The 14,625-nt window shown below is 35.0% G+C and overlaps 2 protein-coding genes across 4 annotated transcripts in view; one reads left to right on the top strand and one right to left on the bottom strand.

Moving 5' to 3' along the window:
- Positions 1–14,625, top strand: part of ATAD2 (ATPase family AAA domain containing 2) — a 74,515-nt gene that overhangs the window by 13,450 nt on the left and 46,440 nt on the right. For both annotated transcript variants that reach the window (XM_038555442.1, XM_038555441.1), the window contains exons 2-5: positions 7,021–7,169; positions 12,119–12,168; positions 13,705–13,870; positions 14,203–14,305. In XM_038555442.1, coding sequence (XP_038411370.1) covers positions 7,126–7,169; positions 12,119–12,168; positions 13,705–13,870; positions 14,203–14,305 — 363 coding nt within the window. In that variant the 5' untranslated portion in view covers positions 7,021–7,125. The remainder of the gene's footprint in view (positions 1–7,020; positions 7,170–12,118; positions 12,169–13,704; positions 13,871–14,202; positions 14,306–14,625) is intronic.
- Positions 1–14,625, bottom strand: part of NTAQ1 (N-terminal glutamine amidase 1) — a 64,900-nt gene that overhangs the window by 40,549 nt on the left and 9,726 nt on the right. For both annotated transcript variants that reach the window (XM_038555445.1, XM_038555447.1), the window contains exon 2: positions 8,655–8,734. In XM_038555445.1, coding sequence (XP_038411373.1) covers positions 8,655–8,734 — 80 coding nt within the window. The remainder of the gene's footprint in view (positions 1–8,654; positions 8,735–14,625) is intronic.

Raw genomic sequence — 14,625 nt, 5'->3', positions numbered from 1 at the left:
AAATAAAATCTTTAAAAAAATGATACGGATATTTTGACACGTTGCTATGACTGTTGCACCCTGAAGTTGAGTGACAAGGCTGCTCTGAATTCAAGAGCATGTACTTGTTTTGATGTAATAATAGGTAGTCCATGTTTGTCAGTTTGTGTAAAGACTGGCCCTTGATTTTATGCTTAGAAGTTGCAACTTTTAGGGGCACCTGGGTGGCTCAGTCAGTTAACTGTGTGCCTTAGGATCAAGTCAAAATCCCAGGGTTGTGAGATTGAGCCCCAGGGCAGGAATTCTTGAAGGTGAGTAGAAAATGTAGCAGAACACAAATATATTTAAGATCTGAAGTAATGGCTATATTTTAAGGCAAGAAGAAGATGAATTATGTTTCTTTTTAAAAAAAAGGTATGTGAACAAAGGATCAAAGGGTTTAAAGGAATGACCAACTGCACCAACTGAAATCAGTGGGGGTAGAGCAGAGGCCATTTGATGCAGCTTTTGGGAGATAGTTTTAGGTCTGTTGTAAGAGCTGCAGAGATAGAAATCAAATATTGCAGCTTGTGGAATAGATCCATAGTGAAGACTTGTTTAAAGATGAAGCCAAGGAGGGATATCACAGCTATACTGGTCTAGAATATTCTGATCAAGTTTTGAAGGAGCTTTATGTCTGGATGCATACATTTTATGTCAGTGTTTTAACTATGGTTTAAAACATCCTGTTTACACCTCATTTGTTGGACTGATGCTTGGATTCAACCAACTGACCTACATACATATTTTTTGTTACGAATTTAAAGCTTGGAGCTTAGTATTGTGGGAAAACAATATTTCTGTTATGCAATTTTGTCTACTTTGGGGAAAAGCTTTTGTTACTCTGGTTGCTTCTTGTCTACTAACTTACTGATTCTGCAAGATTATAACATTTGTTAGATTAAAAATTTAACAAAATATGTTTTTTCCTCTTTTAAAACTCTACTTTTGAAAACCATCAGTGCTCTCAATATTTAAGTAGATTTTAGTAGAAGAATAAATAAGGACACTACATCTCCAGGTTTAGTTTTCAGAGTAAGGATGTTTTATCTTTGTTTTTTATTTCTTAGGACAATTTTTTCAAGTAATGCATGTTGTAAAAATGTATAAAATAGAAAGTGAAAGTACTCATTTCTATCATCCAGTGTTAATTACTGTTACCAGTTGACATTTAACTTAGCTCTTGAGAATTATTTTGATAAACTATATTAAAATGTGACTGGTTTAATAACTGTGCTAGTTCCCTTAGAAAATTAGATGTATACAGGATAATTCATCTAGAGGCTTTTATAACACAAAAGAATTGCAGATAACTTAAATATACATTAAGCATTTTGTTAAATTGATTCATGTAATGGCTAGAATACTAGGCTTTAATTTTTTTTTTTAATTTTTATTTATTTATGATTGTCACAGAGAGAGAGAGAGAGAGGCAGAGACACAGGCAGAGGGAGAAGCAGGCTCCATGCACCGGGAGCCCGATGTGGGATTCGATCCCGGGTCTCCAGGATCACGCCCTGGGCCAAAGGCAGGCGCCAAACCGCTGCGCCACCCAGGGATCCCCTAGGCTTTAATTTTTAAAAAAGATTTGTTTACTTATTTTGAGAGAGGGAGAATGAGCAGAGGGAGAGGCAAAGGGAGGGATAGAATCCCAGGCAGACTCCCTGCTGATCCCAGAGCCCAAGGGTGGGGGCGGGCAGAGCTCAATCCCACAACCCTGAGATCATGACCTGAGCTGAAAACCAAGAGTCAGGGGCTTAACATACTGAGCTACCCAGGTTCCCCTACTCATTCATTTCAAAAGATTTTTAGAATAATATTTGAAGGCATGGGGAAATGTTTTGTATTACTAGAAAAAAGTTAGAAAACATAACATCCTAATTTAAAAATCATGTGAATATGATTGTCTAGTTTATGCACCAAAAGATTAACAGTGGTTATCACGAGTAGCTAGAATTAAGAGAGATATTATCATCTTTGTGCAGTTCTTTATTTTTTCCAATTATAATGGGCATGTATTGCTTTTATAAGAAATATTTTTGAAAGCTACTATTTTAAAACTTCCCAGTATGTACCTCTATGTAGGTGATTCCCCAAGAACCTGTTTTGTTTTTTTCTCCACATAGTTAAGGAAAGCCTTTCTTATTTAGGAAGTATGAATGAAGTCATTCAATATGCAAATCAAAGATTCACTCGTACCACTTATAAAATCTTCTAAGTTTTTCAGGGAATTTTTTTCCCAGTAGTTAGCACCCCCCCTTTTTTCCACGAAAGACACACGGAGAGAGGCAGAGACATAGACAGAGGGAGAAGTAGGCTCCCTGCAGGGAGCCTGATGCGGGACTCAATCCCAGGACTTCAGGATCACGACCTGAGCCAAAGGCAGACGCTCCAACCACTGCGCCACTCAGGTGCCCCAAAAACCTTTTTTTATTTTTCCCAGGAATATGGTAACATTTGCTTTCCATTTTATTGTAATAAAACACAGATAATATAAAATGTACCTTTTTAACTATTTTTAAGTGTACACTTCTATAGCATTAGGTACATTCATTTTGTTGTTCAACCATTGTCACTATCCATGTCCAAAATTTTTTATGTTCCAAAATTGAAACTCCGTACCTATTAAATAACTCCCCATTCTTCCTTCCTCCCAGCACCTAACAACTACCTTTCTATGTCTATGAACTTGACTGCCCTAGAAGCCTCATATAAAAGGAAACAAAAATATTTGTTTTTTTGTAACTGACTTGTTTCACTTAGTATAATGTCTTCTGGTATATGTTATTATATCAGTGTGTTAAAATTTACATCCTTTTTAAGGCCGGATAATATTCTACTGTAAGTACCACAGTTTTTTAATCCATTCATACATCAATGAACATTTGGATTGCATCTACCTTTGGCCCTTGTAAATAATGCTGCTATGAATATGAGTATACAAGTGTCTGCTTTCATTTCTTTTGAGATATACCTAGAAGTAGGATTGCTGGATCGTATGGTAATTCTGTGTTTAATTTTTTGAGGAATTGCCATATCATTTTCCATAGTGGCTGCACCATTTTACATTCCTGTAAGCAATGTACAGATTTCCATTTTCTCCACATCCTTGCCAACACTTAATTTCTCTTTTATAATAGCTATCCTAACAAGTGTGAAGGGATATCTCATTTGTGGGTTTGATTTTGCATTTCTCTATGAGTAGTTATGGTAGGCATCTTTTTGTGTGTTTATTGGCCATTTATATATATTCCTTAAAGAAATGTCTATTCAAGTCTTCTGTCTACTTTGGGGGGTTTTTTGTTGTTAAAATATAGGAGTTCTTTGTATATTATGGATATCAATCCTTTGTCAAATATATGATTTGTAAATATGTTCTATTCCACGGGTTTCCATTTCACTCTGTGGTTAGTGTCCTTGGCACAAAAGTTTGTAATTTTGATGAAGGCCAGCTTACCTGTTTTTTCTTTTGTTATCTGTGCTTTCGGTGTCATATCTAAGAAATCTTTGCTGGGGCACCTGGGTGGCTCAGTGCCTTTGGCTCAGGTTGTGATCCCAGGCCTGGGATTGAGTCTTGCATCAGGCTTTCCACAGGCAGCCTGCTTCTCCCTCTGCTTATATCTCTGCTCTCTCATGAATAAATAAAATCTTTTAAAAAAGAAAGAAATCTTTACCAAACCCAGTGTAATGAAAGTTTTCCCCTGTTTTCTTATAAGACCGTCTAAATTTTTTAGCTCTGTATTCTCTTGTACATTTTTAAGATTTCTCTTAAAATGGTTTTGCTATCTAAGGTTTCCCCCCATCCCCATTGGCTAAACAGTTAGAAAGAAGATCATTTCAGTCATCCTTTAGTGTTGACATTAAAAATTAAAACTTGGGCAGCCCAGGTGGCTTAGCGGTTTAGCGCCACCTTCAGCCCAGGGTGTGATCCTGGAGACCCTGGATCAAGTCCCACGTCGGGTTCCCTGCATGGAGCCTGGTTCTCCCTCTGTCTGTGTCTGTGCGCTCTCTCTCTGTGTCTCTCATGAATAAATAAATAAAATCTTTAAAAATAAGTAAATAAATAAGGCATGGAGATGACAAATACTATAGGAAATATAGTCAATGATGTAATAACATTGTATGATGACAGATTGTAACTATACTTACATGGTGAGCCTTGTGTAATGTATAGAATTATTGAATCAGTATGTTAATAAAATAAGTAAATAATTACGTCAGTCTTTTGATCCACTGGAATTTAAAAACCATAGTTATTTGATTACCTGTCTTGAAACATTAAAAACATAATATATAAACATGCTCCTTTTTTTTTTTTCAATTTTTATTTATTTATGATAGTCACAGAGAGAGAGAGAGGCAGAGACACAGGCAGAGGGAGAAGCAGGCTCCATGCACCGAGAGCCCGATGTGGGATTTGATCCCGGGTCTCCAGGATCGCGCCCTGGGCCAAAGGCAGGCGCCAAACCGCTGCGCCACCCAGGGATCCCAACATGCTCCTTTAGCAATTAGAAATTTTATCTTGATTCTTTTTTTTCCTCTTTTAGCTTGTATTTCTAATTCACAAAGCCACAGCATTTTATCTTGACATATTTTTATACTTAAAAGTACTTTATTAAGTATCCTTTCATACTTGTAAAACAAAATTTGAAATTTTTTATACTTTTCTGTGATCATAAGGCTCTGAGAAATACAATCTATAATATTCAGTTGATTCAAACATCAAAAACATACTTATTTCGATTAAAAATGAAACAGAAAAAAATGAAACCTAGAGAGTAAGATTTCATTGGGATTTCATGTGATTGAGGCTCTCCCCCCCCCAATTAGTTTTCATATGTCTGTGGAGGAATCTTAATGCTGAAGACAGTGTTTAGCATCATTTCCATGCACTGAGAAACATTGTTCATATAAATAAGTAGACAGTAATGAAAGGAGTTTAGCAGTGCCACTCAGTTTTTCTGGCTTATATGCCGAAAAACACTTGCCAAAATTATTTTTCAGGGTCTCTTAACTTGATTAGGTCTCTTTTTCAATTTTGTTGAAAGCAGAGAATTAGAAACCACCTCCCAAAGGACAGGATTTGCTGCCTAGCTTTGTCATTCAATTTAACAACACCTATACTAGTGTTTTTCTTTGTTTGGCTTTAGGAAGGTTTTTAAGGCCTTGAGGCAGTCCACAATAGGAAGATTTAGAATGAATGAGAGAAGACTTTCTTTTGTAAAATGAGAGAAAGGTGAATGAAAGAGGATGCCTTCTTAGGCAGATCAGTTTTAAGAAAAAGTACATGTGGAAGTTAAGAATCTGGAAATAGATTCCCATAAAATTTTTCTTAGTCTTGTTGTATTATTCCTAAGATGTAGATATTTGTTTAAAAAATAATACACCGGGATCCCTGGGTGGCCCAGCGGTTTGGTGCCCGCCTTTGGCCCAGGGCGTGATCCTGGAGACACGGGATCAAGTCCCACATCAGGCTCCCTGTGTGGAGCCTGCTTCTCCCTCTGCCTGTGTCTCTGCCTCTCTCTCTCTCTCTCTGTGTCTCTTAAGAATAAATAAATAAAACCTTTAAAAAAAATAAATAAAACATAAAAATAATACACCTACCTAAAAGTATAGGTATTCCTTTTTCAGACATCCTTATATATAGGTACAAAGATAAAAGTGATTAGCAAACCATACATATTACTAATACTTTATAAAGTACCTATCTAATTCTTAACACAAATCCTGTGGTTTAAATATCCTTATTTTACTTGTGAACCAGTAAGTATTCTGCTCAAAGCAAAATTAGATGACAGAATGTCCTGATAAAATGAAATGACTGTGTAAAGCCAGCCTAAGTGAAAGGGTATACTTATATTGCAGGTTTTCTTAAAATACTAACCATTTTTTCTAAAATTATCAATTTTCAGAGTAATATGGCATATAATTAGAGAGTTGTTAGGTACTTTTATCTTCTCATGTAAAAGTAGCCTTTATATGATTTCAGAGAAATGTGTGTGAACTTTTGAATACTTTATGACAGAACTTCTATAGCTCATAAAGCTGCCACTAAGAAACTCTATAGTCTGTTGAGTAAGAATAAAGTCATATAGAGAGAGCACTGTGGTTTTTACAACAGATTAACATACATATAAACAGTCTTTGAATTCAAGTGTTATATCATCTGGGGGAAACTGTGAAATAGATAGTAATAACTCCTTTTTGTCATCCAAGCCCAAATTACAATTCTCATGGTCCAGTTATTTTTAAAGTTGTTGCCAGTGGTTGCATGGCAGGCAATGGTTTGTGTATCTTTCTAATTTCTGTAGCCTTAAAGGAGTATTTAGTGTTATGAACTATTACAAATTTTTGTCAGTGGTGGAAAACTTTATTAGGCCACTTGCTGTGAAATAGAGCTATAAACCATCAATAAATCTTAGACTAGACATTGCTGGTATTTGTTTATCATAACATGATTGTTTTTTTTTATTTTTATTTTTTTATTTATGATAGTCACACAGAGAGAGATGAGAGAGAGGCAGAGGGAGAAGCAGGCTCCATGCACCAGGAGCCCGATGTGGGATTCGATCCCGGGTCTCCAGGATCGCGCCCTGGTCCCAAAGGCAGGCGCTAAACCGCTGCGCCACCCAGGGATCCCCAACATGATTGTTTTAAATACGATTATAGTTTCTTGGGGAGATACAGAATGATGCTGCATAAAAAGCAGTTGTTACAAACTTGTAATCAAAGAAAACTCTTAGGAGTTTAACTTGGGGATTTTATTTTATTTTATTTTTAAAGATTTTATTTATTTATTCATAGACACAGAGAGAGAGAGGCAGAAACACAGGGAGAGGGAGAAGCAGGCTCCATGCAGGGAGCCCAATGTGGGACTTGATCCCGGGTCTCCAGGATAACACCCCAGGCTGCAGGCGGCGCCAAACCACTGCGCCACCAGGGCTGCCCTAACTTGGGGATTTTAAAGAAAAACTTAGATCACTTTCTCAATTTTTCTTAAAGGATGGGTCTTCGGTTAAAGAAGTTGAAACCTACCACCGGACACGTGCTTCAAGGTCTTTGAGAAAAAATGCACAGAATTCTTCAGATTCTAGTTTTGATAAGAATATGGAAATAACAGAAAAACATTCTAATCGAAGGCATTTTACAAGGTAATACACGGTGGTTGAATGCTAATTTTAAATAGTTTTAAAGTAATTTAGGATTTAATTTTTTAAGTGTATTCTTGACCAGTCATCAAGATTCCAGGGTTACAAAATGTAATTTGAAATGAAATTGCCACAAATGAATGTTATTGACTTAAAATATTAATACGTAACCAGTTTTTATTTTCTTGTTCAAAGACAGTATTTGTGGTATGTGTGAGTATACCTGACAAAGTCGCTTGATAACTACTTATTTTTGTGATTTTTAACTTGCTTATGATGTGATTCTTCATACTTACACAAAGCCTCTGTTCAAAATAGTGGTTTATACTTGTGATCGCTTGCTATCAAGTATTTTGTTAATTCTGCGTCATTTATGAATTTGTATGTTGGTGTGCTTCTAAAGTAGTTTTCACATAGGAAGTGGAACATGATTTTTTTTTTTGACTTGTCTAAGGGTACGAGATGTTTTATACATATTTAAATTTCATTTCTCAAGAACCCTGAGGTAGATGGCATGAATTCCATTTTAATACTCAAGGAATTCTTTTCAGTGAATTAAGTAAGTTAGTAATTCAAGGAACTTGGGTTTGTTTGGTTTGAGGCATATTTAAATTTAATTAGCTAAAAATTCTTCACTTTTCCTCTCTTTGGTGGGCCTGACATAAATGGGGGAGGGTGCCAATTAGAATAAAATTTCTTTGATGAAATAATTGTTTTATTCTCATAAAATATTTCTCATACTGACTTAAAAGACTAGAACCCTCCTACTTTTTTTTTTTTTTAAAGACTTATTTATTTAAGTAATCTCTATGCCCAACATGGAGCTCAAACTCATGACCTGGAGATCAAGAGTCATATGCTCCACTGACCAAGCCAGCCAAGCACCCCTACATAGGACCCTCCTATTCTTAGGTAGACTTTATTTTGTGTAGCAGATTTTCCAGATAAGTGACATTGTGCCCTTTTAAGTTTGTTTTTTGTTAGTATTATTTAAATAGTCTTTCATTATGTATTTTAAAATTGGCATCATTTCATCCATTATTTATGGTGTGCTTACTACCGTATTTCGTAGGATCCAGGATAGCAACAATTGAAACACTCATTGTTTTATGAAACAGTAAAAAACAAAACACTGAAAGTTAAGCTATGACATTCCATCAGTTTTAAGACACATCCCAATTTCAGAGATGTTAAAATGGAGGGAAATGTAACTTAAAGAATTGATGAAGTACAGTTCAAGCTACCTAAGTATTTCTGAAAATTGAAGTCTTTTGGGGGTGGAGAAAGTGGCCCATGGGTTCTCTCCAAGAATTTTAGACTTTATTTCATGATCTGAAGAAAAAGTAAACATTCTAGATCGTCTAAATGGCTACCTTGTAGAGAATAGTCATAAAATTTCAGGCCCCATATTTGTATTTACAACTAAGTCGATACCAGCTAGTACTGCTTGAGTTAGCTCAGGTTTATGAGATAAAAACGGAGTCTGACCTTAATATATAAATGATGCTTTGAAGAGGAAGCCATGGATATGATGTCATAACATGCTGTTCATATGAAGATTTGGAGCACTTGAAATAAAGAGAAATACAAACATGATGTACAACATACCAAACGCAAAAGAAACTGATAGCAGTCTATCACATTCACAGAGCAAATGGCTATTTTGTTTCACCAAAACCTCATATGTTAATATTTTTGTTAGTGGTTTTGCTGGCTTATTTGTATAAAATGTAAATGAATTTCTCTCTAATTTGTCTTGTACATAGTCATAAAAATTTTAATGTTTGGGAGGCACCTGGGTTTCTCATTCAGTTAAACATCTCTTTATTTCAGCTCAGGTTATGATCCAGGGTCCTGGGATCGAAGTGCCACATTAGGCTCTGCACTCAGCAGGAAGTTTCCCTGAGGTTCCTCGCCCTCTCCTTTGCCCTTTCCCCTGCTCATTCTCACATGCATTCTCTCACTCTCAAATAAATAAATAGATCTTTAAAAAAAGAACTATTAAAAATTTAATGTTGGAAGTCCTTAAAGTCTGTACCTTTAAAAGTTAATATAGCTTGCTCAAATATATGAAACATCATACTGTCCTTTATGCTCAAAAGGTATTAAAGGAGTATTAAAATAAGTGCTTTTTCAATCTAGATTTAAAGATGAGTGACTTTTATATTATATTATATTTTTAAATTTGATTCCTTTTACAATATATTGAATTGCTATCTTTTAAAGTTTATTTTTATTTTATTAGAGAGGGAGTGGGGAGGAAGAGGGAGAAAGAGGATCTTAAGCAGACTTCATGCTCAGTGTGGAACCTGACAGAGGGCTCCATCTCACAATCGTGAGATTATGACCTGAGCCACCTAGGCATCTCGAAAATTGTTCTTAAATAACAACTTTATGGAGATATAATTCACATACCATAAAATTCACAATATTAAGATGTATAATTCATTGGTTTTAGAATATTCACAATATTGTGCTACCATCGCTATTATCCAATTTCAGAACATTTTCATCACCCCAGAAAGAAGCCCTGTTATATTATCTCCCTCCTCCTTCTACCTTTCTTTCTTTTTTTTTTTTTCCTTCTCCCTTTCCACTGGCTCTTTGGAAATCACTAATCTACTTTCCATCTCTATGAATTTGCCTATTCTGGACATTTTATATAAATGGAATCATATTTATGTCTTTTTGTATCTGGCTTTTCACTTGGTATGATGTTTTTGAGGGTTCATTTTATTGTAGTACCTATCAGCACTTCATTCTTTTTTCACTGAATAAGCTTCCATTGCATAAATATATCATGTTTTGTTTATCCAGGCATTAGTTGATGGACATTTGGATTGTGGCTTTGTGATACTGTGAACATTGGTGCTCAGATTTTGTGTGGACATAGGGTTTTGATTGTTTGGGGCGATATATACCTAGGAGTGAATTGCTAGGTCAAATGGTAACTGTTTTAACATTGAGGATCTGCTGAACAGTTGGCTAAAGCAGCTGTACCATTTTACATGCCCATTAGCAGCGCATGAACGTTCTAATTTCTTCACATCCTAGTCAACACTTGTCATAGTCTGTCTTTTTGGTTTTAGCCATTTTAGGGGGTGTGAAAATACCTCATTGTGGTTCTGATTTATGTTTCCTTGGTTGTTAATGGCATTGAATATCTTTTCACGTGCTCGTTGGGCATTTATATGTCTTCTGTGAAGAACTTCTTAAAAATGATCTGTATATTCAGATTATTATTACAAAGACTGTTATATTACATAGTGACAACCTTTGGATCCGTTTGTACAGGAAGACTTAGATAAACCGACCCTTAGTTATTGTTGAATTTTGTTTTATGTAGTTTCCCGCTTCTTATCAGGGTGACCCCTTTTGCTCTTGCTAGTTTGCCTGACTGTAGTAGTCTTTTAACTTCCTTTGTGTCCCTCCATCCATTTTGTTTTCTATCTGAGGCTCAAAGACCAGGGGACCAAAACTGTTAGAATAATACAGAAAGAGTTGAGTGACTGTACCTGATAGCAGGATCTTATACCTCTTTGGTTCTGAAGTTCCTAACTAGGGCCCAGTAATCCTAGTTTTTAAGGGGGCATATGAAACCTCTAAAATAATGTATAAACTTGTATGTGTGTATGCAGTTTTCTAGGTAGAAAAGATCCATAGCTTTTATCAGATTTGCAGACACCTATTTTTGTAAATAGTTTCATTGGAACACAGCCATACCCATTTGTTCTATGGGTGTTTTCCTGCTTCAGTGTTAAAATTGTGTGAGTAGTTGTGACAGAGACTGTATGATTCACAAGCCTAAAACATTGACTACTACCTGTTTAAGAAGTTTTATCAACCCCTGGAAGGGCCAAGGTGCTTCCATTTCCCTATAGGTGAGAAGGAAGGAAGGAGAAAAGAGAGGAGGAAAGGCAGACAGACATTGTTTCAATCGTTATGTTTCTAGCATTTAATTGGGGCCTTGTTTATAGAAATCTAGACCTACGTGGTATGGAGGGAGGGGCTTCTTTATGAGAAATGTCTATGAGCCAATGAAAAACTAGGCCTTGACCTGTGGATGGATTGCGCGAATGTTTTATTTTGTTCTTGGTTCTTACCAAAAGAGATAATGAATGAATGATGACTTATATTGCTGTGAGAATACATGATCTAACTCTTCTAGATAAGATGATCCCATTTTATTTTAAAATGTCACATTTGAAATCCCATGTGTAACCAGCCCACTTGGAAATAGCTTGACACATAGGTTGATTAATAGATGTAGCTATCCAAGTATGGAAAATTGAGTCCCTAAAAATAAGTTAATGAAACATATTGTTTTGTTTGCTCAGTGGAAGAGAGGATACTTATTTTTTTTAAAGCCTTGGAAAGTATTCTTTCCAAATTCAGTAGATTCCGTCTGCCAGTTTGTAAGTAGGGTATCTGATTTACAAATGGGACTGTTTCTGCATGTGAATGATAATGCATGTCATACAGAGGTGGTAGCCAGCAAATGTTTTTAGAAGGAAATTAACATATCACCAAGAGACATTAGTTCTGTTTATAGTTATAAATATCTCAAGTATGTGGGATCACTATATTCCCTGTGGTATAAAACACATTGTCTTGTTTTTGCTCAATACTTAAACTATAACTAAATACTTAGGCTACAGACATAATTTTTTTGTTTTAAGTAAGATATTTTGATTTGATTATTCTGTTTAACCAAGAGTTAATACATGTATCATTGCGTTTCACAACTGGGTTCTCAGACTTTGTTTAGCTGTAACTGACATAAGCATAGATATTCTAAAGCTTTTTGTTTTACAGTGGTTTTTAAGCTTTTAAGTATGAGTATTTACTCTCTAAGCTGATACATCTTTTTACCCTACTTTGTAGTGTTAGGAAACATAGGATTTGAAATTATGTCAATTATTTTGAATTATTTAATATATTTTTTCATATAGGCAATTGGCCAGACAGCAGGCTGATAAGAAAAAAGAAGAATGCAAAGAAGGTAAGTAATGTTAAAGACATTTCAAATTGAAAACATGTAATTCATATTTTGTTTACAGATGTATTGAGGTATATACAATAAATTGTGCATATTTAAAGTGTACAATTTGTTTGGTTTGACATAAGTATATACCATGAAACCACCACCACAGTCAGATAGTGAAGGTAACTGTCACTGCCAAAAACTTCTTCAGGCCTCTTTATATAATCACTCCCCCAGCTCCTTTCCAGACGTTCCATGCACCAGGTTTCCTGAGCAATCACCAGTCTACCTTCTATCACTGTAATTTAATTTTCATTTTCTAGTTTTGTATAAATGAAAATTATACAATTGCATTCTTTTTGTCTGGCCTGCTTTATCTCAGCATAATTACTTTGAGTATCATTCATGTGGTTGCATTTTCTTGCCAAATCCTCCATTATATAGATATACCACAGTTGTTTTTACCCCAGTTTTATTGTGATATAATTGACATATAACATTGTGTATGTTTAAAGTGTACAATACTTGTTGATTTGGTACATTTATATATCACAAAATGATTATCATAGCTTTAGCTAACACCAGCATCATGTCACATAATTACCATTTCTTTTTTGTGATGAGAACATTTAAGATCCACTCTCATAGCAACTTTGAAATGTATAATACAGTATTATTAACTATAATCTCTGTGCTATACATTATATCCTCAGAACTGACTTGTCTTATTGCTGGAAGTTTATGTTCTAAACAACATTCCTCCTTTTCCCTCACCTGCCAGTCCTTGTTAACTAACATTCTAGTCTCTATTTCTATGAATTTGGCTTTTTTTTTTTTTTTTTTTTTTTTTTTAAGATTCCACATTTAAATGATATCACACAACATTTGTTTTTCTCTGACTTTTTCACTTAGCATAATGCCCTCAGGGTCCATCCATGTTATTGCAAACAGCAGGATATTCTTCTTTCTCATGGCTGAATACTATTCTATTGTGTATGTGTATTTTACATCCTCTGTATCTATTCATTCATTGATGGACACTTAGGTTGTTTCCCATAATTTGCTTGTTCATCTTTTGGCGGACATTTGAGTTGTTTCCAGTTTGAAGCTATCACAAACCTTTGTTGGACATTTGTGTACAAATTTTATATAACATATCTTTCCTTTCTCTGGAGAGTGGAATGGCTGGATCATATGGTAGGTGTATGTTATAACTTTATTTTTGTTTTCTATTATTTTTAAGAAAGATAAGTTCAATGGGACACCTGGGTGGCTTTGCGGTATGGTGCCTGCCTTCAGCCCAGGGCGTAATCCTGGAGACCCAGAATCGAGTCCCATGTCTGGCTCCTTGCATGGAGCCTATTTCTCTGCCTATGTCTCTGCTTCTCTCTCATTAATTAATTAATTAATTAATTAATTAATTAAATCTTTAAAAAAAGATCAAGATACAATGATTTTGTTATGCCAGTCTAGCTGTTCAGTCCATTTTAGAATTGTTTTGTAAATGCCATTATTTAAAACGTTTGCATTTATTTTTATGAACACATCTTGAAGACAAAGTGATTCCAGTTACTCGGTCATTGAGGACGAGAAACATTGTTCAAACTAAAGAACACTTGCATGAAGAGAATGGTGACATTGAAGTTCGCCGTAGTTGTAGGATTAGAAGTCGCTACAGTAGTGTGAACCAGTCTGTGCTGTTTGACAAACTTATAACAAAGTAAGTAAAAATTATTTAGATCAAGATGATTTAACTGGCAAAACTTTGCTGGGGAGGGATCATAAATTTCAACTAGCTTAAATATTTAATACATTCAGCTGTGTAAAGCATAAAGGAAAATAAATTAGTAGAGGGCTTAGTAATAGTTCTATGTATGTATTTAAATTTCTTGGAAAGAAATTTTAGAATATTTTTACACATGGAAATCAATGCCTCATATAGATATATTTAAAATCCCAGCACTCAAAAAATACAATGGAAGAAAAATCAAGTCTTTAAAAATGTGTACTACTCTTAAAATTTTAGCTTCTGTTATCTCAATTTTCTTAAAGCACTGCCGAAGCTGTACTTCAGAAAATGGATGACATGAAGAAGATGCGTAGACAGAGAATGAGGGAACTTGAAGACTTGGGAGTGTTTAATGAAACAGAAGAAGTAAATATATCCTTCCTTAGCCCTGAAACTAGTGTAACATTGTGTGTCAACTATAGTTCAGTAAAAAAGAATATATATATATCTCCTTCCATATAAGGGATGATTTAATGATCTCCAGTTTAACCTTTTTTCTATGGTACCTATCCATTTTTTGATTGTTATTCATCATTTTCAACATTTTTAAACTGTCCAGCATTTTGATCTGTCACTAGTTATTGTTGGAGTTGTAAGAATTTATAACTGTAAATATCTTCATTTTAAGCAAGATAGGAAGACCCTACTGAATTTTTTTAATATACTAAATATTAATGGCTTTTGTT

This window comes from Canis lupus, chromosome 13 (assembly GCF_011100685.1).
Source record: "Canis lupus familiaris isolate Mischka breed German Shepherd chromosome 13, alternate assembly UU_Cfam_GSD_1.0, whole genome shotgun sequence".
NCBI classification, from domain to species: domain Eukaryota; kingdom Metazoa; phylum Chordata; class Mammalia; order Carnivora; family Canidae; genus Canis; species Canis lupus.
The sequence above is the reverse complement of the archived record's forward strand: the minus strand, read 5'-3'. Positions and strand labels throughout refer to the sequence as shown.